Source organism: Cinclus cinclus, chromosome 1 (genome assembly GCF_963662255.1).
Source record: "Cinclus cinclus chromosome 1, bCinCin1.1, whole genome shotgun sequence".
In the NCBI taxonomy this organism is placed as follows: Eukaryota; Metazoa; Chordata; class Aves; order Passeriformes; family Cinclidae; genus Cinclus; species Cinclus cinclus.
The window spans coordinates 27,076,646-27,103,272 of record NC_085046.1 but is presented as its reverse complement, the minus strand read 5'-3'; the positions used below and the strand labels follow the sequence as shown (position 1 = coordinate 27,103,272).

Below are 26,627 nucleotides of genomic sequence, written 5' to 3'. Positions count from 1 at the left end.
CAACATTTAGTGATATTCTGACTTGAATAAAAATGTGTTCATGTTATCAACAGTATTGCTTGGTTTGTTGCAGAATGAGCAGTTTGGAGGTAATTTCAGACAAACTTGAATTACAAAAGTTCTTTCTCAGAATATTTTGAGTAATTGTCAAAATGTCAGAAAGTATCTGTAATGATGCTGAATAACAGGTTACTTTAATTCTTCAGGAATACAATATAAGTGGAATCTACAAATCATTTATTGGTTATTCTGTTCTTTTCTGAAGAGCCTTTTTCCTTTTTTCTTTTTCTTTTCCCCACTTTCTTGATAAGAAGTGGAATTATTCTTCCGTAAGGCACATGCCTTTGCATGTTGTCGTCTTCTGCCTGGTAAAGTAATTTATTGCATTTTATTATCTTGCTTATGGTTTTGGTTTAGGTTTATTTGGATTGTTTTTTTCCCCCCTTTAGCACCTCCTATTGTCTAGAATATAATCAAAAGCTCATAAAGAGTTTTTTCTCCATTTAATAATTATTAGAAGGAAGATACACATTTTTCTTTGATTATCCTGAGAAATTATGTACTATTTCCATATGTAAAAAAGTAAATATTATTAATGTATTAATTGGCAAAATATATGTCAGTGTCATTGTGTCCAATACTGATTTTGCACAGAATAAAAAGCACAGACCACGCTTCTGTTTGACTAGGTAACCTGGCTCCTACATCATCTCCATCTGTGTCACCACCACTTCCATCTGTTCCTGAGGTTGTAGCAGAGATGATTAAAGGCAGCATCTACCTAAGGTGTACCTTTGGCATTCCTTTTGCAAATAGCTCTGTTGGATTCATTGTAACTTGGTCAAGACTTTCTCCTGAAGGTGTCAAAGAAGAACTTACACGTGAAACAGCAGTTCATACCTTCTCACTTCTAGAACTAGATGGCATAAACGTCAGACTTGGAGACACAGTATGTTAAAGCATTATTATGATTTCTTTGTGTATTTGTAGATATGGCTCAATAGGCACTAACAGAGAGAGAGGTCCAGCACCTTGCTGTATCATTTTTCTTGGCAGAATCCTACTGCCCATATGAGTGTGTAAATATCACAGAAATATAACTACCACTGCCTCTGAGGTTTTGAGATGGGTTGTCTCAATACAGTGCAGTGTGCCTCCAGGAGGTAAATTTTTATTAAAATAATGTCAGTTAAGAGGACTTTTGGATGCAAGTGCATCTCATTAAGAGGATGGAAGAGACACAGGTTATGAAAAGCTGTGGTTTTGATTCATTAGATATGTATTTTTTTCTCTGGATGAACTGCTGCTTACTGGTTTTGCATCTAGGATTTATGCTTTAATCCCTGCCATCAAAAGCAGTGTCATGCCTTATGTTCCACTGTATCAGAATGAAGACTTAGGCTCTCAATGTAACTCTGAGAAGCCTAAGCATTGGAAAATCAATACATCTTTTACCCATACATATCAAAATACAGGTTAATTTTTCCTGGAGAAAATGGAAAACAAAAACCCATGGTTGGTCTGCATATGCGTGTTCAAGCCAAAGCCAGGCTTATGGTTGGCTTATGGACAGCAATAGAAATTGTTACTCCCCAAAAATTATTTGGGGACTTCTTGAAGACTTGCCTGGTGGTGTTGGTTTGGTGGCAGTCAAAAGGAGAGACACAATCACAAGCTATCTCCTGCTGCTATGAGTCACATTTTTTTTTCAGGATTGGCAATGCTGCATGTGTGGTCAACACATCTTAAAACAGACACAGCAAAATCAAAGCCAATGCCAAAACAAATACCAAACCAAAACAAAACCACAGTGCCTAGTAGCATGAAACTGGTTCAGTGGAGGGAAATCACGCTGAATTCCTAATCTTGAAAAAAATTATCCAAGTCTATAACAACAGGAAAAACACAATCTAAGATCTGATGGCCACTAAACAAAGTTAAAAGGCAAAAACTATGAAATGGAAAAAAGTAGTAAATAACATGTAAACAAGTGTAAAGTACATTTTCATGGATATCATTGGTTGCAGAAATGCTCCAGAAAATATTTTTTAAGTATTCATTAAATATGATTTTTATACAGCCATTGAAGAAGTCTCTGCACAACTGGTAGCATATGCCAGGAAGAGGTCCTTGGATGCTCAGTCGGTTTCTCTTTTCTTCTTTAGCTATATTTACCAGTTACCACTGGCAACTGGTACCTTCTGATGCCACCAGAAGAGTGGCCACGATGAATCATTGAACTGACTACAGTGGCCAAGATTTGTCTTCATGTGACCACTTCATACCAAAAATGTATTCTGTTGTTCTGGTTTTACCCTACAGGTCTACTGTAGCAGTTCTTCTTTTTTCATGGAGAAGCCACATATACAAAGCTCTTCAGTTGAGAGCAAGGATTTTTTTGCTGGAATTAAGGTAATTTTGTAAAAATATAATGTAGTAGGAATTTTGGAGTATTGCTACAGCAGTCAGTCCTCTGACTAGAAAGCACTTAAAATGCACAAACTGTGAATAAAGAGAGCCTGTTGTCAGCTGAGGTGGACTTAAATTTGTCCAAAAGGGAGAGAGTCGCAGTGGTTTGTGTGCTCCCCTGGTACTCAAGGTGCAGGAAGGCTGTACTGGCTCCTTGCACACACAGTGCAGGCCTTGGTTTCCAGCAGCTGGAGCTGACTGGTGCCATGCTCATAAAGTTTGAGGGCACAGCCATGAGCCAGCCTGGTCTGGGCTTGAAGAAGGGTAGCTGTGATGTGTGTGCTGTGCTGCTTGGTCAGAGGCAGCCACCAAACTAGTTTTAGTTCCTACTGTGGATAGAACTATAGGGACCCATTTGCTGGCCAAAAATGGGACTCCAGTCCCAGAAAGATGGACTGCATTTCATTAATTACATATTTGGTATAGTCCTGCTGACTTAGCCTGAGCCTGTTTCTATAGGATTGGGGTCCAGATTTCTCTCATGGAAGTGCAGTTCTGCAGTGTAGCCTGCAAAGAGGCAGTGTGTTGTCATAGTTTACCTGTGTGGCTGTGTTCAGGACTCCACCCAGCCCACGAAGCTCAGCTGTAGGTCCCTGTTACTGATCTCTGATTGAGTTTTTATTATGATTTTGGTGTAAGCTTGCAGAGAGGAATCCCAAGAGAAATAAGGTGCTTCCAAATTCTTTTGGAATTGTTACCTGTAGGTAACAATTTCTTCCCTCCCTTCTTCCTTCCTCCCACCCAGACAGTACACAAAGCTGTTTGTATCTTAGTTTCCAAGGGGTTACTTATTTTTGTGGTGAAATTGTGGTTAGCTAACTCCCTCCTTTCTAGCTAACCCTTTTTTTTCCCCCTCTTCCTTATCCTTGCCCTTTTACCCACCTCTTCAAGACTATGGCTGCTGTGTCTGCATTTTCTCCTCATGCTGCTGGTCCTCAGCCCATGTAAATAAGCACTTCTAGCTGATTAGGAAGCAGTGCTATAGTTTACTCACAAAGATTCCATTTAAAATACAATTTCTTCTGTGCTAGATACATCCAGAAACATATGATATATCAGAAGATGGGAAGGAATATAGACTGACAATAGAAAGTAGCGTTCCTATTCCTTGTCCTGAATTTAGCCAGCTAAAAAGTGACTGCAAAATCTCACTAATATTAAACAGTGTTGATGAAGGTAAGTATTACCCTGATTTTGTTACATTTTGTATATTTAATTATATTATGTATTTTTAGAAATACTGTACTGGTTTCTTTCTTCAGAGAAGTTTACACTGTAAAATACTTTCTGAAATGTTAAAGTATTCAGTGTCTGTATGATGCTACTGAAAATATGAAAGAATTACTTGTTGAAGTTTGCAGGTGTTTTGGTAGTCATTGGTATCAGAACCACATTCTTTAACTTGAATAGACAGAATACTGTAATACTTGCAAAGTTTATAATTAGGTAATTTTGTTTACCTGTTACATTGTAAGTATTATATTTGCAGTCACAAAGTCATAATTTATTACTCTTAGCCATCTTCTGTAATATTTTCTCAAGCACAAATCCTGTGAACCAGAAGGAGCTTTGCCTATGCAGACAACCATTTTTTTCCCCCCATTATCAAGCCTATCATGATTTGCATTTGTCTGTCAAACTGGGAATGCAAAAACATTGTCTAGGGTGTGTATAAGAGATAGAGAGGAAGTTTTTTGCATGACCAAACTAAACCCAAGAAAAATGCGTAATATTATAATTTATGAAAGTGTTTGTAGATGAGTTGGTATCTATATTAACAGTAGTATGGAGAATGTGTCTTATTTATAGGAGGAAGTCACTAATGATGTATTTTCTTTAAAACAGGTAAAGAGCAGTTAGGTCTGAACTTGGCTCTTTCTTCTTGTCATGTGGATCTTCTCCAGAAATCCTGCAATAATGGACTCTGTGGTCAAGCTGTAATTTATTTCACTGCTGTGACAGATTTCATGCAGGATGGAGACAGGATTACCAGAATTACAGTTGAACCTATATCCAGTGAGAATTTTCTGTGGAATGGCTATGTTCCAGAAAGCACACAGGTTGAAAATCTTCATGTTAAGATCTGTAAACTGTCCAGAAAGTGTGGCTGGTGTTAGTGAAGCCTTTATTTCAGTTGTGACTTGCTGATTCACACCAAGATTTATAAGTGGTTGATTTTAGTTGCTTTATTTTTTTTTTAAATTCTTTCATTTGATTTTTTTTTCCATTTTAATAGTGAAGTAACTACTAAGACTGATTAAAAGTATAATATAATATACTTATTAGAATGTAAACTACTATAAGAAGTTAAATAATGTATATGAGTGCATTTGTTTCCTAACCTGACATGTTTTACAATTTTTTTCTTTGTTTTGAAGATTACAGTTAAGGATCTACCCACTGCCTACTGCTACTCATTTACTGACCCTCATATAATTACTTTTGATGGAAGGTAATTAGGCTTGCTACTCTTGCTGCTCTTAAGTGTGTTGGGAGATTTTTTGGGTGGGTTTTGGGGGGTGTGTTTTATTTCTTTAATTATTTCTATATTTATTCTAAACGCTGCTGGTGATACAAATAATCTGTAGTTTTTTGTAATTGCACTGAGTGTTTTACAATTTTTTTTGACAATAAGGAAAAATATTCTTTAGTTGGTAAAAGCTTGCCAGTCATGATGAGGTATGTAATATTTGCATTTTTAAAGGCAAGTTTTGTGGTTGTGGCAAGAGAACAAAGCAAATGGGCAGGAGGAATGGTAGCTGTGGAGTTTGTTGACTACCAAAAAATAGAAACATTCATATATTAAATATGACCCAAGATAAAATGATTGAGTAAACAAAACTTTTAAGGCAAAGGTATTTCCAAACAAAAGCATAGTTTCCCTCTTTCAGTGGGCTTTGTAAGGATCAAATTATAAGAAGCTGTCTGCTGTCTGTGTTGCATTTTGCTGTTTTTATTAGTGGCATTGAAAGCAACTTATTTACTACTGTCACTTGCACACCACTGTCCAAAATGGATTTTCAGGTGAAAACATATTTCTTAGCCACAGCTGGTCTTGCTGTGCTTCTTTCTTACAAGGTATTTCTTACAAAAGGATGTCTGAATAAACACAAGCTCCACACCTGGGAGTTTTATACTCTTTGTTCAGCAGAAGCACATTTCAAGTGGCAGTGTGAGAAGAGGATATGTTACCTCCAAAAAAGGATGTTCAGCCCACACATGATAACAGAAGGGGAAATAAAAGTTGTAATTGGTTCTCTGATAAAATTTTGACTACTACTAATAAAGTCAATGGGCTTATCCTGATCTTGCAGTTTCTCCTTCAGTGGAAGTTTTAGGGATGCCTTAACTGGGCATTGTCACCATGGATGCATTGTGATCAAGCTTTCTTATGAAGCATTGTTTTACTGCAATGTGATCTGTCTGGAAGCATGATGCTGCAGAGAAAGAGCTTTCTTTTTAAAGATAAATTATGTTGGTACTTTATTTTACAGACTGAAAAAACAAATTGCCTACTGAATTATGGACAATCCGATGCAGTCCCAGTAGTGCAGCCATCTGTAGTTTGTATGCTGGCCCATTATACACAAAGCAAATTGACAGTCTACAATCAACTGTCAAATGCCATTTATAGCCAAGAGGCTATTAAACTTACAGCAAAAGTTTGGGGGGTTTCTTTCTGTTTTTTTTCCTATTTTTTTTTTCTTGCTGCAGAATCATTAAATTGGCTATTTTATTTAGCCTTGCTTCAGGCGACAGATGGCTAACCCTAAGGAAAAAAAGCAAGTTGCTATTTATGGTTTTCATCTTAAATGATCATTGGGAATAAGCACTCCCCATCCCTATCTTGATAAAGCAGACCTTTTTAAAAGGATGCGACTTTCTAAATCATTTTGTTAAGGGTACTTATGTAGTTTTCAGCAGCTGCCCCCACATGCACACTGCTATGCATCTTATTGCTCTTGCTGCATAGGTGTACCATTGTAGAAACACAGAGGTTGAGAAGCACCCTTCATATGCACTGTTGAAATAAAAGAACAGCATTAGCTTTATGTTTCCATTTACAGCCATTGTCTACATATATTCCACTCATGATCCTTCTTTTCTGCTGCAAAAAGAAGATTTTTAACATTTTATTTTAAATTTAGAACTGCTCAGAGGAAGGATATGATGGCATTTGCTCAGGTTAAAGCTGTGTTTTGCTCTGTGGGCTGTATTGTTTTTTCTGACTTGGGAAAATGAGTTTCAGTATCAACGTTCACCAAATATTAGAAATCTGCTTGAAAATTAAGTTGCTGATATGCAGTGATACAGTTATTTCACAACCAAAGTGACATCATGTGCTATTCTTTTGATTCCAGAGTCTATGACAATTTTAAAACAGGAACATTTGTTCTCTGTAAGAGTACATCTCGAGATTTTGAAGTTCATGTTCGTCAGTGGGACTGTGGAAGTCTTCACTACCCAGCATCCTGCAACTGTGGCTTTGTTGCTAGGGAAGGAAGTGATATAATTGCATTTGACATGTGCAGTGGTCAGCTGCATGAATCACAGCCACATTTATCTGTAATAAACAGAGACACGACAGGAAGCAATGTCAGAATCACTGAATCCTACCTAGGAAGAAAAGTAACAGTAAGTAGCAAATAATTGCTTACAGAATAGGTAAAATAAAAAAATCATGTTTCTCATGAGGCTGTCTTCAATCTCTTTTTAGGTTTTGTTTTCTTCTGGAGCTTTCATTCGTGCTGATGTGAGCGAATGGGGAATGAGCATAACGCTTAGGGCCCCCAGTTCAGATTACAGACATACAGTGGGACTCTGTGGCACCTTTGATGGAAATGCAGAGAATGACTATCACACTGCAAGTGGCATGGAAATCCCAAACGATGCTAATATTCCTTTTTCTTTTATTAAGGAATGGAGGTAACAAAATGCTTCCATTGATCAGTCAAATATAATTTTTGGTTCTACCTTTCCTTCACACTCTTAAGAACTTGTCAAACTAATAAAAACAAAATTCTCCTCAAGTTTTTAAGTTGATATTAGAATGTCATAATTACATTCCATAATTAAGAGAAAATTGAAACCAAATTGCCAAATAAGTATTTAAGCACTATGATGTAAGATTAGTTTGATTAGGTTTGGAACAATGTACCAAGTTCTACAGAAAATATCCACTCATCTCAATACTTTTATAGGTTACTCTTGAGGTTTTGTTTTTAACTGGTGTTTAAATACAGCTGTGTGCTGCAGAAGTATGAAACAACAAAGAACAAAACTAAGCTAATACTTTAGTAACACAAAGAAAATAGTTCAAATGATGCAGTTTCACCTTTTCCTTTCCTCACCAGAATTTTACCAGGAGAGAGCTTGTTTGACAAGACACCTGCTTCATTAGCATCTTCTAGAAAAATTTTCTTCTGTGACTGTACACTTGAAGATGCCAGATTATATCAACCAGCAAACAAACTGGAGACAGTTACTCAGTCAGAACCTCCTCTGTCTTGTAAAGAAAGTGAAAATGGTAGATTTCTTTCTTTGATACCTGGACTGGATGTCACTGCTGAGTATCTTGGTCCTCCTGATCTTGTCAGGGGCTTAAAGAAACGTTCATCTACACATGAAATGGATTCATCTACACATCTGCAGAGGCAGAATAATCAAACCAAACTTCAGAAAACATCACTAGTAAACTCACGTCTCTCTGCCACCTCAGTGGGAAATACTGGGACAGAAAGAGAGAGAAGTTCAAGCTTAGACATTAGGAGAAATTCTCACCATTACAATAGTCATTTTCACAAAAGTCAATCTGCTTCAAGTAGAGGGAAACGCCAAAATTATTATGAATACCATCCAGTATTTGTCTTTGAAAGTCTCAGCCAAACAGATTTAGAGGGATACAGTTATTTTTTCCCAGAGGACCATGTCACTGACACAGACAAAAAGCTCCTTCCTTCTTGGCCCACACCTTCAGGCCTCACTGAATCCAGTGCTTTGTTCCTGTGCCAGCAGGCAATAGCTAATTCCAGCATAGGAAGATCCTGTGGTGCCCTCCTTGGCCGGCGAACAGGGGATGCCATCGATATGTGCATTAAAGATTTGCTGCTGAAAGATGACCTCAGTTGGGCAGAAGCTTCCTTAGCTCTCCTGGAGAATGAATGTGAGAAAAGAATTTTAGAAGAAATACATTACAACCCACAGGAACTTGAAGAGTCAGTTGAGAGCCTGCTTGCTGCTTTAAAGTGTCCCAGTCTCTGCAGTGGTAATGGGGAATGTACAGAATGGGGCTGTGCTTGTTTTCAAGGCTACAGTTCATATGACTGCAGTATGCTCTCTGGTAAGTAGGGGGAAAATAGGATTTACTTCAATAATGTTCTCAGTGTTTGTGCAAAGTGTATTTGTTTTGCTGCCTTTCTCTCCTGCTTTTGTACGTGGACAAGGGTTCTCAGTTATTTAGCTGCAGTTTACTACAGCTATAATTATTTTGCATTTAGCCTTCTTGCTTCCAAAGACAAAACATGAGCTTAGTTTCTAATAGGTCAGATTTAAAAAGTCAGTTTGCAATGCAGAGTGTAGCCCCAAGACACTGGCAGTGTTTCCACATGATGTCTCCTTCAGGGAAAATATTCCACATTCATCCCTCCCCTAGATTTGTATAGTTTATGTGATCCTGTTTATTTACTCTAAGATAATTTTGTCTTTGGTGGTTACAGCTATGTAAGCTGTTAGATGGGATGGGAGCAGAACTGGTGGTGAAGAAAAAAGAAGTATGACAAATTGTGCTGGGCAGGTAGTTTTTTTCATTTTCATTAGGTAAGAGATTCACTAAAAATTCAGTTGAACAATTACACTGGAAAAATATGAACTGTGCTACCAAAGTAAAATCTCTTTGAAAATAAAACCTGTTAATATTCTGTTTTGCCATGGTGTTTTTGTTTTAATGACTTATTTAAGAGCAAATAGAGAAAGAGGGAATAGAATAATAAGAAATATTTTTACTTCAAGAGGAATAAAATAAGCTGGTTTTACATCAGAAAAAACTGGTTTTGAGTGGTCTGATCTGTCAATTTATTTCCTGAAATAACTTCCATCTGAGGTTTGGAGGGGTTTTTTTTTGTTGTTGTTGTTGTTTGTTTTTTTTTTTTAATTTAAAAATAATCCCTATGTAAATTATTGCATAACTGTTTCCTTTCCAGTTCCTATTCCTAAGGCCTTAGTTTTGTTTAAATTTTATTCTGGAAATCTGATGTAAAGAACCATAGTTGAGAAAGCAAAACATGTATTCACAAGCATTTGTTTTCAGTTGAAATTTCTCTGCTTCCTAATACTGAGTTCCCAAGAGAAGACAGAAGCCCAGTTTTAAATTTAAAATTTAGTTTAACAATGTAAAATCTTTGTGTTTATGCTTCCCTTCAGCTGGGTCCAGATTTTCTTGTTTCCATAGTTTTTATGGTTGGATAGAAAAGAAAACGTATTGCATAATGTACATGCATATGAATGAGTTCTCATACTAGCATTTATTGTCTAATCTCTGTTTCCAAGACCAGGCTCCAGAAATTGCAGAGCTGGAGAATGCTGGGCTCTGCGATATTCGACAGTATGAGTGCACATCAGTGAGAGTGTTTGGACATGGCTTCAGGGACTCATTGAACCTGAAATGTGAAATCATCAAATTGCAAGTAGGTCTCCCTGAATAGTGCCAATTACATTTTAAACTTCATAGAGAACAAGGGACAAAATGTCAAACATATTATTCATTGATGTGGTTACAACCCGATGCTTTAGTGTAAACTAAAGGCAAAGGCACTCAGCACTTTGTAGCGAGCACTCAAGATTTTTTTCTTGCTACACTTTGCAAGATTGCCATTTCCTCCATGATAAGAGAAATACAAAACATAATGGGAATGTTCAGCAGCTGGGAGGGAGATAACAGCATACAGCAGCTATCCATCAGAAAAGGGCAAGGGCAGCCCTATTAGTAACAGCCAGTACATCGTTGTATTTTTAAGTGCTTATGGAGGTGGATTGAAGTACCACTTCTTTGAAAAAGGACAGCAAGGTTAAAGCCATTACTAGATTCCTGTCTCAAATCTAATGCTTGAAATAGCCTTTTATAAACATAATAAATCTATTAGGAAAAGATAAAGGCATTTTTGATATGTTGTCCATTTCCCAGAGGTAGAATACCGCAGCTATTTAATGATATATTTCAGGTTTGAGGAGATTAAAAAATGTTTCACTGTAAACTTAAGGGGAATTTGTGTAGAGAGACTGTTGTTGCTTATTCTTAAAAAATTGTTCAAGGCAAATATATAAGCAATTTACAAGTTGTATACTGGAATAAATGGTCAGCAATTACAAGTTTTTATGTCATGTTAGACATGAGAACAAAAAAAGCTAAGAGTAAAACTGTATTTTATTGGTATGATGATGGAGGGGGTGAGAGCTGGTAGAAGGGGAGCTACTCAATGGGAAATTTTGTTCCTGAGACAATAGTTCTCCTTAGCTATTTCCAGCAGGTGCTGAAATTATTTTGACAGATTAAGCAGTGCTGGCTATAGGTTTTTCTTAAACTCGATGTGTATCCACTCAAGTTGGCTTGAAATGATTGTCAAGAGTAAGTTTACGCTCCCCTTATATTAAAGACTTTTAGACCAAGCTCGCAGTAAGACAATTATTGGGAGTTCACTTATCCCAGTTTGAAATGTCTCAGTTTTAACTCATGGCAAGATAACTCTGAAATCTCTCTTGGTGCTGCTGTATTTGGCTTCCAACTCAAAAGCTTCCTAATTAGTCACTTTTAATGATGATCTTCTTACTGACAAGAGCCATTTTACTGCTGTTAGCTGTAGTTGAGGAGAAAGCTGCAGATTTTTTCCTTGAAAAGAAGCAAGGAAGCTTAGAGTACTGGTTTTTTGTTTAGTTTTTCAGGCTGGAGAAATAGTGAATTTAAGGAAATGTCAGTGGACTTGCAACAGTATAGAACTGCACGTTTTGAGATTGAATTTAAATGATCAAAATTTTGTAGAAGAGTCGTGAAGAATTTAAAATTTCTTTTTCTTTTCAATATTTTCACTTTTGAAATGTTAAATCAAATTGATTGTTCATGAGCTGTCTTACCTAGTTTAGGGTACATACTTGATAGAGGTTTGGGTAGGAAATGGCCAGGAACCTATGATTATAGAGATAGAGAATTTAAAGGTAAAGGATGAGACTATATTTAATCTCTGCAAAACAAAAATATGGTTTTATTTCCTTCTGTTTTTCATTGAACTCAAATTTCTATGAACTTTATAAACTGGCATGGTTAAAATCTGAAGTCTTTTTAATTGGTTTTTGAAAGGCTAAGCTGTTTCTGAAAAAGTTATCTGAACTTGCCTCCAGCTAGTAACAAATGGTTTCTGAAGAAGTAAACTGTATCACATTTCAAAGGTTACAGTACTAAATGCACTCAAAATTACATATTTTGAAATACTTAGCTTTTATACTTGCCTTTGCTGTGAATTCCTTAAATGAATATAGGGTGGAAGAAAAATAATGCGTGGTTGGACCAAAAGTAGCACATATGTAAAAGTGTTTCTTTTTCTGTTTTTAAAATAAAAACAAGGCCTGTACAGCAGATGACTCTTCATGTGAGGATTGGGATTGAATAAATGTTTTGATTGGCTCCAGTAACTGAAAAAATATGCCAGCTCAATATAAACTACTCAAGCTCAAAATCCTTTTTACTTGCTGTTCTCTTGATTCTTAGTCTGCCTGGATTCTTAGTTCCATCTAATTTTATTTATTTTCCATATATTATCCCTACTTCTACATAAATGCTTCAGTCAAACAGTATTATCATCCTTATTCTGTTATCTTGAGCTCTCAAGATGGATCCTTGGATGCCCTGTTCCTCACAGCAGTTTAGAAGAAAAGACATTGGGTCAATGGTGTCTTGTTCTGTTGAGCAACCTATTGGCTTGTACAAGGGCTAAATGGCCAGCTGCCACTACTGCCCCGGCACCCAGAATGATTTCTGAGCCCTGCCAAAACCTTCATCTGTTCCTTTGATTAAAGCCTGTCCTCACATGGGAGCAGAGATGGAGCGGAGCAGAGGCACTTGCGCATCAGATCAGTGGTGTTTGAGGATCACCCACTGCCTCACCCTCCTGCTACCTTCCAGCTGGAAGGACTGCTCGTCCTTGGCAGAGCAGTGCCAAAGGGCCGTGTGTCAGGAGAGACTTCTTTGCCTGTTCCTCCACAGCAGCAGGTTTAGGTAAAAATCTGTGTGAGCAAATACTGTCATCTAATATTTGCCGCTGCATTCTAATCCAGGCTCATTAGACTGGTTCAAACATTGTGTGATATATGGGGAATTTTTCTCTGGTAAAAATATTTTTCTGATGTGTTTCAGTGTAAAACAAATTTTCTGTCTTAACATTCAGTATAGTGATAGACAATGGATTCCTGGAGAACCTCTAACTATGCCAGCTGCTTTTCAAAATGGCAGGACTGTCGACTGCCAGTTACCAAATGATGGCCAGCAGTCTGATGCCATGGATGTGGTTGGTGACAAACCCATTGCCAGATGGCAAATAAAGGTACTCTCAGAAATTTCAAATATTCACTTACAAATATTCCTATTAAGATGAAAATACATCACTTATATGTTGTCCTTTATTTAATGGTGCTAAAGGGAGAAGTCAACTTGCTTAACTTGGGGCCTCAGTCTTGTCACCTGAGTTTATGTGTCAAGTATTGCTTGACAGTGTTCTCCTGCAAGGGGACTGGTAGATACAGCCTAGGTCCAGCAGAGAGACACATTCTTCAAGACTAGAAGTTAAAGGCCAAGTAGTTACCCTAGAGTATTTCAGATGACCTTGGCTCCATCTTTAGAACTGAGTTGAGCTTAGTCACATGTACAGATCCCTGTGAGCAGGTGTCTGAGCTCTCATACAGATGTAGTCAATAAGGTCAATAGAGCCTACACACAATTCAATTTAACTTAAGCACCGAAGTGTGGTTGGCAAAAATCCGCCTAGACTCCTTGGCAGGTTTGATTAGATTTCTGCTGACTGTTGTGAGAGTTTAGACACCTGCACGTGGATGTCTTAATGAGTGGAAGCTCATGCTCGCAGACCGTGTGAGTGATGTATCGATACCTGTATCAGTTAATCCATTTTTACTGCTCACCTTGCAGATTTCTAATGATGGATTTGTTTATAGCAACTCTAAAACAATGATATTATATGATGGAGCCTGTCAGACATGTGAACCAAAAGAATCTGGTTTATGTACATTAAAGGTATGTGTTTCACTACTCTCTGTTATGAAAATATGCATTTTTAAGCTGAAAAAAAATCTAGAAAAATTAGCAGAACATACCCTCTTCTTGTTTCCAACAGGGTTTTTCAATGCACAGAAAGAGAAACAGGGATGAAGCAATTTTAAATGTAAAAAGTCAAACCAAAAACTCTTCATTTAATTACCAAATAAAGCCATCTTGCTATCAGTTTTTTAGATCTACAAACAAGCTTAGTTGTTTAATAGAAGTGCAGAATGATTAGATTTTACTTGATACTTAAAAATTATAACCAATTTGATAACCAAAAACATTAATGAATCACCTTTTCATTTCCCTAAAAGGAGAAAACTTGCAACATAGATGGTCTCTGTTATGGTGAAGGAGACACAAATCCAACCAGCCCTTGCTTACTGTGCAGACCTGAGTTATCAAAGTTAACTTGGTCAGTTGTTGAAAGTAAGTTCTAAACAGTTCTTTTTTAATACCAGGCAGTTGAAAGTCTGCAAAGTTTTTACATTTATGGAAATAGTGCTGTTTTAAGCTTAACTAGGTATTTAGGCATTTCTATTAGTTTCTGAAAATTATATTTTCATTTCTGGACTGTATGTGTAATATTTCAATTTACTTCCTGCTGTAGCCATGACAACTAATGAAAATTAGCAACTTTCAGTCTAATTATCAATTTGGAGTCTTGATATTTAGCGCAGTTACACCCACATGTGTTTGTCTTCAACATATAAGTGTAACAGGTATTTTTCAACAAATTATTCTGATTACAAACAAGTAGAGATCACAAATTGAATTAAATGACATGTTGTATTTATTAGACACTTAATATCTGGGCATCATTTACATTGATGGCATAGACACACTTGAAAGTACACCCAGGGCTGTTGTACTCCAGTTAGAAACCACACTATGAAGGGAAAACTTAAGTCTAAATTTATCATTTTCCTTCTCTGTAGTACAAAGTTTGAACATAGAAGTTGTAGCTCTTTTGGTGCAGATTTTGGTCTTTGGATATGGTCCCTTCCCCAAATGGAATGCTTCTTGGAGCTTTCATATTAGCCATCCAGCCTGTCCTGCCAACCCAAGTCTACACATCACAAATACAGGCACCCTATCAGTGTCCTCATGAGTGAAAAACTCATGAAATCAAGACTCTGCCTTGATTAGGAAAGGTCCTGCCTAAATGGGACTTCTGGTGCCTGTCTTGGTCAGTCTTGTCCCAGTTCAAACTTGTACTGAAAGCCAAGGTGGATATACCTATTCTACAAAGATGAAATGTGAATGGAAGGAATGACATGAAACTCATCCAGCAGACAGGGAGTCAAAGGATTTCCATGTTATAGCCATGTTATGGACTGCAATACAGCCAAAGGCAGAAATGAGCCTAAGCTAAGGAGCACAATATCTTCTGCAAGGAGGATGATGTTAGAAATGAGAGAGTTCAGGGGCTGAGACACTGATTATGCCTTCTTCTTCCTTAATGGTTTTTGCCACAGTGGGTGTATTCCTACTTGCATCAGACACTCGCTAGTATTGAAATATCAAGTGTTTTTCCTGTGCCATTCAAATGACATTGGAATTGAAGAGAAATAAGTACATGGGATTTCTTTAGTAAAAAGATATGTTCCTTTTAATTTTTATTACAACTTTTCCTTAGAAGAGGAAAATATCTCCTTTGTTACAGATAACCAGCCTCCAGTGCTTGAAACTTTTCAGGGTATGCTACAGACGTTTTATGGAGAAGATTTTTTATATCAGTTTTTGGCTTCAGATCCAGAGGGCTCTGCAATTCATTTCACACTGGATTCTGGTCCAGAAGGTGCCAGTCTTTCCCCATCCGGTCTCCTTTTGTGGAAAGCTGTGTCAATGAATGTCCACAAAGTAACATTTTCTTTGACAGATGACTGCAATGCAACAACTAAGGTAGAAATAGAGGTAATGAATGCTACAGTAAAATTACACTTACTAATAAGATATCTTAGTTATCTATTTACAGAACTCATTGCAAGTTCATTAAAAAAAGAACTCTCTTATTTGGCATGTCTTGTAGGTCAGTGTAAAATCATGTGATTGCCTAAATAATGGCTCATGTGTGACAAACATTAATTTCCCACCTGGAAGTGGAAGATATCTTTGTGTGTGTGTGGCTGGATTTGAAGGTGATCTCTGTCAAGTGAATACTGATGACTGTAAACTTAACCAGTGTGGTATTGGCAGATGTGTGGATGGAATAAACAGCTATTACTGTGAATGTCCACATGAACTTCAAGGTAAATTGCTACTTTATTTCCCTGCATTTATCATGTTTAGTGATAAATAGGAGGTTTTAAATTATATGTCTAAAATTTTCTTTTTAAAATTTTCACTGTAAATAACTTAATATTGTATTATGAAGAAACTTTATGGTCTTGTGGTACAGATATATGATGTACTTCAAGATTTTTCTTGCATGACTATAATAGTTATTTTAGTTCATTATGAAAGCTAATTTGCATTGTTTTCCTCTGCAAAGGTAAATTCACAAACACAGGAGATTCCTCCTTCAGATAAGCATGTAATCCCCACAGCCCATCTTCTTCATATTCTACAATAAGCAAAATACTTGATATGAGACAAAAAAATGTGGATAGCAAACCTTATCAGCTGTTCTTATTAGATGTACTGAAATAATTGGTTGTACTTTTTTTTTTTCCTCAGCACTTGCATACATTGTACTTTTATAAACACACTACCTAAATCTAGTGACACAATATTATAAAAAAAAAAATTAAATCTGTATTTCAATGCAGGTAAAAATTGTCAAGAGGATGTAGATGAATGTGCATCCAGTCCTTGCTTCCCTGGAGTATTTTGCTTCAATACTTTTGGTTCTTACCATTGTGGTCCATGCCCAAATAATATGCAAGGAGATGGGAAGTCGTGTCATGGTAAAATTATTTGATTTTCAGAAGAATGGTATTGTCTTGTTGTCACTCAAATAAAACATCTTGGATTGTGCTTCATGTTTCTAACAATAACTTAGGACTCTTTTAAGTAGTCAGCAAAGCAGGGTTGTGTCTCTGCTGATGGTAATATTAGACTGCACTGGGTCAACACAGCTGTAAAACATTTCTTCTAGTGTAGAAAAAAACAGACACAAAACACACCCCCGCTCTTTTACATCAAAGTAGTATAATACAGTGGAATATTTTTGGCATTTTTTCATTACGTTCATAATATGATAAATTATTAATAAATTATTGAAAAAAAATTTCTATTAGATTGATTAACATAGAATTGTTTACCCAAGTCAAGGCAGCTGCCAAACATTTATTTGCCTGCAATTACTGAATAACTTTTAAAATAATCTGTTAAAATATTTTAAGAAACATTTTTAAATTTTTATCTGTTTTCTGAGTTTTGAGTTGTTTTTACATAATAAAATTTTAACTCTGTTTATAATTTATTTAAATTTAAACAAATGTAGCTACTTCTGTGCACTACTAATGTACCTTCACATCTTTTCAGAAAGCTTTGATGACACTGATGTTGAAAGGAAGGATTCCACAGGAGAAATTGGAAGGAATAAAGGTGATTTTTTTTCCTGAAGAAAATGGAATTTCTGATTCACATACTGATAACAATATAGCTGGCAAACAAAGGTTCTAGTCAGTTTTATGCTATTCACTTTATTTTTCAGTTCAACACAATTTATTAATTACTGGGGTTGTATTCTGATCTGAAAAATGAGACTGAAATGTCAATATCAACAAATCCCTTGGGTCAGTCAAGCGATTTTATAACAGTGTGATGTATGACACTCTTACAGTTGCCTTTTGTTTTAGTGACCAACCACTGACGTAAAATAGGTAACATGGGGATAGGGACATCTGTTATATGAGATAAACAAAAGTTTATGGCATTATGTTGAATGCCATTTTCCTACTTCAACTCAGAGGAGAGGTGAAGGATATGGCAAGTGAATGCCTTTATTCCAAAACTCTGTAAATGCTGTTGCTGGCATTTCCAGATCTGAGCCGTCTGGGGGTTTCTTTGCAGGAAAGTCTTGTGCGTCTTTTCCCTTTATCTCTGAATTGCTGGGGGGGAGAGAGGCCTCTCTCACTGCCCTGCCAGTGCTGGATAATTCTTCATCAGCTGCAAAATGGTTTGCTTTTCAGCAGTGGGAGACTATTAAGATTCAGTAAAATTTAACCTTTTGTAAACCATTTTCTAGTTAAAAATAGGTTAGGTTTTCATTCCTCCACTGCCCCATAATGCTAAAACCCCATATACAGTATTCTACCAGTTTTATTTTATTCTGCCGGGATTACAGTGCTGTACTTCTTTCCACAAGCCACACGCTTTCCCTGGGCAGAATATGAAGAATTTATCATTCATTTTGTGCTCTCTTGAATGGCAAGACTGAGTCAGTCTCTGATGCTTATTAACAGTTGAAACATCCCACTACTAAAACCCATGCAGAAAGTTTAAGAAAGTTGATTTTAAAAGTTTGAAGAATAAAACATGGTAATACTTATGCTACAAGTTGGTGGCTTATTCCCCTAGAATACTATCCATAGTGCATCAGTATGTGTAAGCATCAACATACATATAGTTTTTTATCTGCTTCTAGTGCTTAGACACACTGATGAATCGTATGCAATATCTTTTCCTTAAATTCTTTCAGTTACCTAGTTGAAAGCAATATATGGAGCTGTTAATCTGCTCCTATTGGAGCATTTGCTATATGGGAAAATCATGCCTCCTACAAATTGTGCTTTGTCCTTACCTTCCAGCCAAGAAAAAACCATGGTGAGGGTGGAAGACGTTCTAATCAGAGTATCTTGATCTTCTCTAATTCTCCCAATTAGGTTCTACTGCATACTTACATTCTGACATAGCACAAGAAGAGATTTCCTGGAGCACAGAATGAATGGGCTGTATGTTTATCTATTCAGAAAACATCTCCCACCCTCAAAGGGAAAAATGTCTGATGGTATTCACATACTTCTCCCCCATTTCTTTCTAACATACTGTAGGTTTTCAACCATCATCCTTTGAGAAGGTTTTAAGCATGTCAAGTTATATTCCCAGTTCTACAGATGTGCCAGATAGATTTATTTCTACAGAAATGGTCAGTAGCAGCATGCCACCAGCCCCCACAGCAAAACCATTCACTGCCTGGAAGACACATGATTCTCAGAGAAGTGCTTCTGTACAACCTGTGGTTACTGGAAACATTGCCCATGCTCTAGGCACCATCAGTGGTCACCTTGCTGACATAGAAAATGGTTCTTTGGTACATGCTGTAAAGGCTGCATCTTCAAGGAGCCACGCTGTATCACCTGAGAAGAATACAAGGGCACAAGTTGAGGCCTTCAGCTATTTTGAGAGCAGCAGGAAGACTTCCCCTAGCAGCACAGCAAGTACAAGCAAAGGACATTCTTTGTCATACAAAGCATTCAGAGGTGGAAATGCTCAGAGAGTTCTGCACCTATTAGCTAAGCATAAAGAGAGTCATTTACCTTTTACCCTTGTGGAAATCACTGTCCCACCAAAAGTGCTTCCTGAAGAATTGAGTGAAACAGTGTTTCCTAAAGCAGTGACCTGTTCTGATTTACCCTGTTTTCCTGGCGTACCCTGTGAGCCAAGTCAGGATGGAAGTGTCAAGTGCGGTCACTGTCCTTACGGTTATTATGGAGATGGCTTCACTTGCAGAGGTATTACAAAGGATTGCACGTAAATGCTTTGAAGAAAAGAATCTTGAAATGTCTTTATAACTTTGCAAGTATGTTGTTACTGTATTATCAGTGGAAAGTGTGGTGTATTGAATCTTCTAATTTTCATTATTAATATTGGCATAGCCCACAGGCTTTTAAGTTGTGTGGATGCACTTAAAAAATACTTTTCTGATGTGTCTTAGACTCCGCATTTATGGGCAGTACATAATGGATTCTTTGTGATAGGTTCACTACATTAGGCATGACACTATGTGCTGAAAGGCCATTTTAATTTTCCTTATTCCTTTCTTTGTTTTCTTCATTGCCTTTCAGCAAGATGTAAACAACCCTGTGGCAAAAATATGGAGTGTGTGGCACCCAATATTTGCAAATGCAAGCCTGGTTATGCTGGTTATAACTGTCAGGCTGGTAAGTTTGGCATGTTAATTTTGCCTGTGGTAACTCATATGCACAAATTAATGATTTGCAGAGTGCTGTTGATGTTTTTTTATAGCTCAATGCAGACCTGATTGCAGAAACCATGGAAAGTGCATTAAGCCCAATGTCTGTGAGTGTTTACCTGGATACAGTGGCTCCACCTGTGAGGAAGGTAAATGTAGCAGTTTTTCCTTTTAAATCCATAACTACCCAATGGATGCTGTGAACAACTCCCATGACTGTTTGTTCTGACAGCATGAAGGTGCCTTCATTTTACTGTCACTTTAACAGAACTCTTGAGTTACATTTTGGTATATGTCCTGATTTTCTTGATATATACTGTGAATGTTCCTTGTGATTGGATATTCCTAAATTTAGCTTTCACATTAAGTAGAGCAGTTCACCAGTGAATGTATTTGCCTCTAAGCTTAACACTCCTGAAGAGTGGGAAGGACTATCTGGAAATTGAGTCAGCTTTCTTTTCTTCAGGGTGACCACCACTGTTGGGACTGTTACAGAAGTGAAGTTGTTCTTTTTACTTACTGTTTTCAAAAGGCATTGCATATATCTCCTTATTTTATTTCAATTTTTTTGCTCACTGACAGTTATTAACATTTCATTTTTTATAAAGCATAACCAGTCCATGCATCTTTCTAGAGGCGATTTCTTGAACATAATTCTATATCTGCAGCACATTGTAAACCACCGTGTCAAAATGGAGGCACATGCTTGGCCAGAAATCTCTGCACCTGTCCATATGGTTTTGTGGGACCAAGATGTGATACAAGTAAGCAAAAGAGAATAAGAGAAAAATGCACAGCATTTTTGCTGTTCTTCAGGAGCAAGAAAGAAAATTTTGGCTTAAGTTTTTTATACCTTCTGTCCAATGCTAGTAAATGACATAATACCTGTGTCACTTTGAAGGTGCCCATACCTGGGCTTTTTGAACATCAGGTAATATTTGCACATAACTGTGAAAACATAATGCACTATAAAAGCTGCAAATAATCTCTATTTTGTGATTCACAAACATGGAAAAATCTAGTACACTTTGTATGTGATACTACCTTTAGAAGAACACACAGATGTTTTGTATGTCCTGACAGCTTTCTAACTTCTGTCAGCTATGATTGATTAGATACTGGGGTAAATTCTGAAGCTGGTGTCAGTGAATGGTCAGTGAATTTTTCAGAAAGACTGGGATACAGGAAAATTGAATTCAGAACCACATTATGGTGTCTTTTTTCCTTTTACCTGACTGGAAATTGAAAAATTTGCTGTGATCATAGATGAAAGATTGCAATTACTTTGCCTCACATATATTGTCTATTACATATCAAATTGTACATGCTGCAATTTGGTTATATATTGTTCACCTCAATGTACCATTGCATTATTGACCCTGAATTCAGAATATTATTTGTCTTCTCAAATCCCAGGACTTTTGGTTTTCAATTTTTCTTGTTCTAATTTCAATTCTGACAAAAAAAAAAAAATGCTGCTCTTTCTGAAGGAATAGTGAAGAGAATGAGATTTGTTCTTGAATAAATCATTCATGGCTTTCCCCATGTCCTATGGTTTTTCCCATTTAAATGTCTTTGCTTGTCAGTCTTATGTTCCTCTGTGTCTGCAGCTGTACTTGCATCACGTAGCACAGTCGATTTATCTCTTAGCATTTCTCATTTGGTTTAGAATTTTTATTTAAACTTCTGCATTTTTAACACTAAATATAACCAGACCATGGATATTTGCATGGAAAGACATTTTTTTGCCTTTGTCATCTGTGCTTGCTATTATGGGTTTGAGACTAGATTACTCTGTTTAGCAATTTCTCTTCAGCTAGGAATTGTATGTTACTTTCAGTGTTAATTTTTGGGGAAGAACTGAAAAACTAATCAAGAATAATTTGTAATGTGTCTTTCTTGTCTTCCCACACCTTATCTCCTCCCCTGCCTTCTCTTACGTTTTTGCCCACCTTCTTGGATGGTAGTGGTTTGCAACAGACACTGTGAAAATGGTGGTGAATGTCTCACTCCAGACATCTGCCAGTGTAAACCTGGCTGGTATGGACCTACCTGCAGCACAGGTAACATCCCTGCAACTTCCATGTTCCTGGGAGAGCATTCATAGAACCTCCCATTGTTTGAGATTTGGAACTGCAGGGCTCAGGTGGCAGCAATGGGCAGCTGCTCTCTACTGCAGAACCAGCACACTCTCCTGAGTCTTTGCATGTTAGTTCTGCTGCCAGCAGCACCTCTGGGAAGTCTTTGGCTGATCCTTTAATTTGGGGCAAAGATTCTATGGGAATGATGTTACCTGCAGTTATCTTAAGTGTTTCATTCCTGTTCTTGAAACAGACACACATATTTTATAGACTTATTTGGATGTCGTGCTTCCTACTCTTCCTGACCCTATTTCTGCAGCAATGTGTAACCCTGTGTGTCTCAATGGTGGTTCCTGTACTAAGCCAGATGTTTGCCTGTGTCCATATGGATTCTTTGGTGCCCACTGTCAGAATGGTAATATTTTCTTCTTTTCTTCTCCCCACTCCTTAGTTGTCATTATGAGAGAATCTTTGAGAAAAACATTAAGACGAAAAATTAGCAATCAAGTAATGTACCTGAGAAGTGGTATAAAACAGAGATTACATTATTTTTTAGATTTTATGGCTGATTCAACAACTGTCCAAGGAGAATGAAGACTCAAAATTAGTCTTTTATTCCACTCAACATTTAATCAGTTTTCATCCAGTTCTATTGTATGTTATGTGTAGTCTGGTTACTTTTGTAAACATACAGTTGCCAGCCTTGATTCCTTTTTATCTGATTTTGTCTTTACTATTGATTTTTACACCAAACCACATTAATAGGATTTTTACAAGGCAAACCTGATAGTGCTGAATGTCTATAGAAGCTGTCAGAATCTTAGTGTTGCACTCTTGTTTTCCAAAAGTATTTCACAAAGTCAAAATGCAAATGACAGCCTTTTCCTCCTGTTTGCACCTCTTAGCCATCTGCAGCCCTCCTTGTAAGAACGGTGGTCACTGCATGAGAAATAATATCTGTACCTGTCCTGATGGGTACACAGGCAGAAGATGTGAAAAAAGTAAGCCACTGTTAAAATCTTCCTGTGATTCAAAAATAACCCATAAATAGTTCTGTAATCAGTTCAATGTATTAAACAGCAGATGTTTTTTATTTTAAGGTGTCTGTGATCCAAGGTGTATGAATGGAGGAAGATGTGTAGGTCCAAATATTTGCTCTTGTCCTTCAGGGTGGAGAGGAAAAAGATGTAACACTCGTAAGTACCTTGTAGTTACCAGGAGAACCATACCTTAAAAGTAATATGAAACTCAGGGCAACTCTGCCCACACAAATAATACAAAGTTAATGCCAAAGAACTTAAGAATATATACATTGAAAAAGCAGTTGTCTATAACTTGGCAGCAAAATTTAGGATGGAGAACTAATACCATGCTCTTAGTTCTTAGGCTAAATCATGGGATCGAAATATCTGTGAAATTTTTGTACAGCAAATATTATTTGTTTCTTTCTTGATTCTTGACTAAATAAAAACATCTGCATTTTGGCAAAGAGATGAGTCAAAAAAGTGAAAGAAATCCAATTCGTGCTGTAGGATATAAAACCAGATATAGTAGAAGAAGTTCAGTAAAATATTGGAAAACTGTGGAAATAGTTGGACACAATGTGCATAAATGATGCAATGGGCACAAGCTTTTCAGGACAGGTAGAAATAGGACTGTGATGGTTGCACATCTTTGGGTCATATTAATAAAGGTATCTTAATAAAGATAAATTGTGCCAGCATGGATAAAAGCACAGTCTGCATAAAAACCAGCATAAGGATGAGTGAAGTGTTAGTGTCTGTCAGACTACCCACCTTGAGAACTGAAGTGGGCAATAAGCTCTCTAATGGCATGGAGGAAAAATAAATTTTCCTGTATTACTTTCTGTAATTAGTGGAAATGGGTTGTTTTTTGCAAAAAAACATATTACCAGTATTTAAGGGGTGAGATATTCTTGGGCGCTGTGGAAGAGAAATTTGATTATAAAATAGTCAGCTACAAATGAATGGAAATAATGATGGATTAGATCATGGCTCAATAAGCAGGGGCAAATGTGCAGACAAATGGGTCATAGAAAATAACTTGATCAAATATTCTTGAGCTGATTCATTGGGTGTTCAGTTGAATGACAGACAAAAGATCTCTTGCTTTAGGTATGTGCTTTAGAAGGGAAATTTGGAAAAAATACAGCTCTTTAAGGGTGCTCTCTTAACTCAGTATTTCAGGCTTTTTTAGCAATCTCTGCCACAGCAGAACCTCTGAATCTGAGTTTTGGTTGTAGGGCTTTTTGTTTCTAGTTGCTTCTCTTTAATATCCTGTTGGTCTTAGACACATATTTGAGTGAAGGTGATGTGACTCTTGTGTATGAAAAGCACTCCACCTCTTGTGAGCATCCTGAAATCTGAGTAATAACTCAATGTAACCACTTGGGATATAACCATACTTTGTAATGATGTTTGTGCAGCAATTTGTCTTCAGGAATGTAAGAATGGTGGGGAGTGTATTGGACCGAGTACCTGTCATTGTCCTCCACAGTGGGAAGGAATCCAGTGTCAAACACGTAAGAATGATGCAACCTGAAACCTCTTGCTTCTGCACAGTTCAGAATGCTTCAGCCATGCACAGTGCAGAGAAGTCCTCCTATACCTTGGATGTAGTTTATCCACATCTATGACAAAGGCAGGATAAAGAGTAGAGATTGCTCTGCCCCTTCTGAAGCCCTCCAGGATCTGATGGCACTCTGGGACCATGGCAGTATGTGTTGGTTTGCTCCAGTGCTATGTGCTGCTGCACAAGCTCTGAGAGGCAATTGTGATAGCTTGAAATAGCAAGATGTGCTAAAAAACACTTTACTCATGTTCTTTGCTCAGTCTCATTCACTACCTCAGCATGTTCTCACGTTAAATCTGCATCAAAGCAAAAGGGGGATGGGATAGACACAAGAACACTGTTGGCTCCACATGGCCTTTAAGTCTCCTTATGCTGAAGAGTGTTACCCTGTGAAAATATCTTCCAAGGTCTCGGTTCCTATAGCAAACAGATTAAGTATCTAGAGATAGCATCCACTTTTCCTTCACCAAGATGTGTCTGTGAATAAAGCCTGATATGTACCTCTCTTGTTTTAGCTGTGTGCAACCAGAAGTGTCTGTTTGGAGGGAAGTGTGTATTGCCCAATGTGTGCTCTTGTCGTCCAGGTTATACTGGAGTCCTCTGTGGGAAGAAAATTCAGGTAAACACAGAGCCAAGACACTATTACAGTGATAGGAGAGTTAATTAACTAGTCCACCTGTGTCCAGTGAAGCAGCATGGTATACACCAAATGTGGATTTTGTCTGATTTCTTCATTTCACTCTGCCGCAAGGGAAAATTAATGGAATTCCTAAGAGATTTTCAAGTAATTTTTAGGTTCTAATACTTACAGAATTGTTCTCAGCACCAAGTGTAAACTTCCTTTGTTTCAAATTAATCTGATTGTCTCTTGTCATGCACTAGGAATTGATAACTATCCTCTTCACAACAACCACTATTTTCTTTTCCAGCATCTGGCCTCATTTTAGGGAAGAGTGTCCTACTGCTGACTTAGCTTGCATCAAGTCAAGCCCTGCTCTTTTCCCAACTAATTACACTGCCAGTCAGTTCATCAAGTATAACTTGGGAATAACTTTACTTTTATGTATCAGAGGGAATGATGATGATTTCTCTGTTTTGTCATGTAATTTTCTGTTGGATTCCCTTGCTTGAGTGCTGATGCTCACTCACTGAAGTAATTTGATTAAACATTTTGTTACAACTAATTGTTTTTCGTTAGTTTTTAAATGATGTCTGAAGTAAAAGCATTCTGCTCTTCCTGCATCATCTATGGTGGTTCTCTTCTTTTAATTCCAGTGTATTTAGACACACTTGTGCTGATAATAGAATTGAGAGATGGGGTAGATGTGTTTCAGAAATTGAAACAAAGCAATGCTCATACTTATTTTGAAAGTATGGAACTACACATCCTGTATCAATAAGACTGTAATGTTTCTGATATGGGTTTCCAAAATGTGACCCAAAGAGAGAAATTATGAAAGATTTTCATAAATATGTCCTGCATAAAGTTAGTCTATTTTTTGTTTAGAAAATATATATATTGTTGGTCAGTCAGACAGTGCTGTACCATACATTGATCAAAGCAGCATGTCTTCTTCATAAAACAAAAAAACTATAAGCACAAGTTTAACTTAATGTTGTGATTCTGAATATCAGGGAAGCAGAGATTCATTAAAATTGTTTCATAAACTTTATCATAAAAATGGGTTGCCTCATTAAAGTCTGGTTTTAATTTTTGTTTTCTCCCTCCAAGGTACAAAGACATCATGGTTGAAGAAGTCTGGTAATTTGATTGCAATGCTGCATGGATGTATGAGACTTGAAAATAGCAAAAGGGTTGATGGCAATTACAGAGTTCATTTAAATGAAAGGAATATTCAGAAGCCTTATTTTAAAAGATTCATATTCATCACAAATATTGGTGAGCTTCATAACAACAATCATGTAGTCATTAAAACATGTATATTCCTGTAATTTTTTGCTACATCATGTACAAACTCCAGAGCCTCTGATGTCTTCATTGAATTCCCAGATCTGATGACTGAGC

General features: G+C 37.0%; 1 protein-coding gene across 1 annotated transcript in view; it reads left to right on the top strand.

The window, feature by feature from the left end:
- Positions 1-26,354, top strand: part of VWDE (von Willebrand factor D and EGF domains) — a 34,725-nt gene extending 8,371 nt beyond the window's left edge. Inside the window, exons 5-31 of the mRNA XM_062495279.1 lie at positions 690-949; positions 2,323-2,412; positions 3,501-3,645; positions 4,315-4,529; positions 4,848-4,921; positions 6,831-7,104; positions 7,187-7,395; positions 7,824-8,809; positions 10,015-10,151; positions 12,900-13,055; positions 13,655-13,759; positions 14,101-14,215; positions 15,453-15,703; positions 15,819-16,038; positions 16,558-16,695; positions 17,276-17,338; positions 18,787-19,467; positions 19,801-19,896; positions 19,982-20,077; positions 20,597-20,692; positions 21,896-21,991; positions 22,329-22,424; positions 22,915-23,010; positions 23,110-23,205; positions 24,456-24,551; positions 25,117-25,220; positions 26,334-26,354. Coding sequence (XP_062351263.1) covers positions 690-949; positions 2,323-2,412; positions 3,501-3,645; positions 4,315-4,529; positions 4,848-4,921; positions 6,831-7,104; positions 7,187-7,395; positions 7,824-8,809; positions 10,015-10,151; positions 12,900-13,055; positions 13,655-13,759; positions 14,101-14,215; positions 15,453-15,703; positions 15,819-16,038; positions 16,558-16,695; positions 17,276-17,338; positions 18,787-19,467; positions 19,801-19,896; positions 19,982-20,077; positions 20,597-20,692; positions 21,896-21,991; positions 22,329-22,424; positions 22,915-23,010; positions 23,110-23,205; positions 24,456-24,551; positions 25,117-25,220; positions 26,334-26,354 — 5,012 coding nt within the window. The remainder of the gene's footprint in view (positions 1-689; positions 950-2,322; positions 2,413-3,500; positions 3,646-4,314; positions 4,530-4,847; positions 4,922-6,830; positions 7,105-7,186; positions 7,396-7,823; positions 8,810-10,014; positions 10,152-12,899; positions 13,056-13,654; positions 13,760-14,100; positions 14,216-15,452; positions 15,704-15,818; positions 16,039-16,557; positions 16,696-17,275; positions 17,339-18,786; positions 19,468-19,800; positions 19,897-19,981; positions 20,078-20,596; positions 20,693-21,895; positions 21,992-22,328; positions 22,425-22,914; positions 23,011-23,109; positions 23,206-24,455; positions 24,552-25,116; positions 25,221-26,333) is intronic.
- Positions 26,355-26,627: the final 273 nt, after the last annotated feature.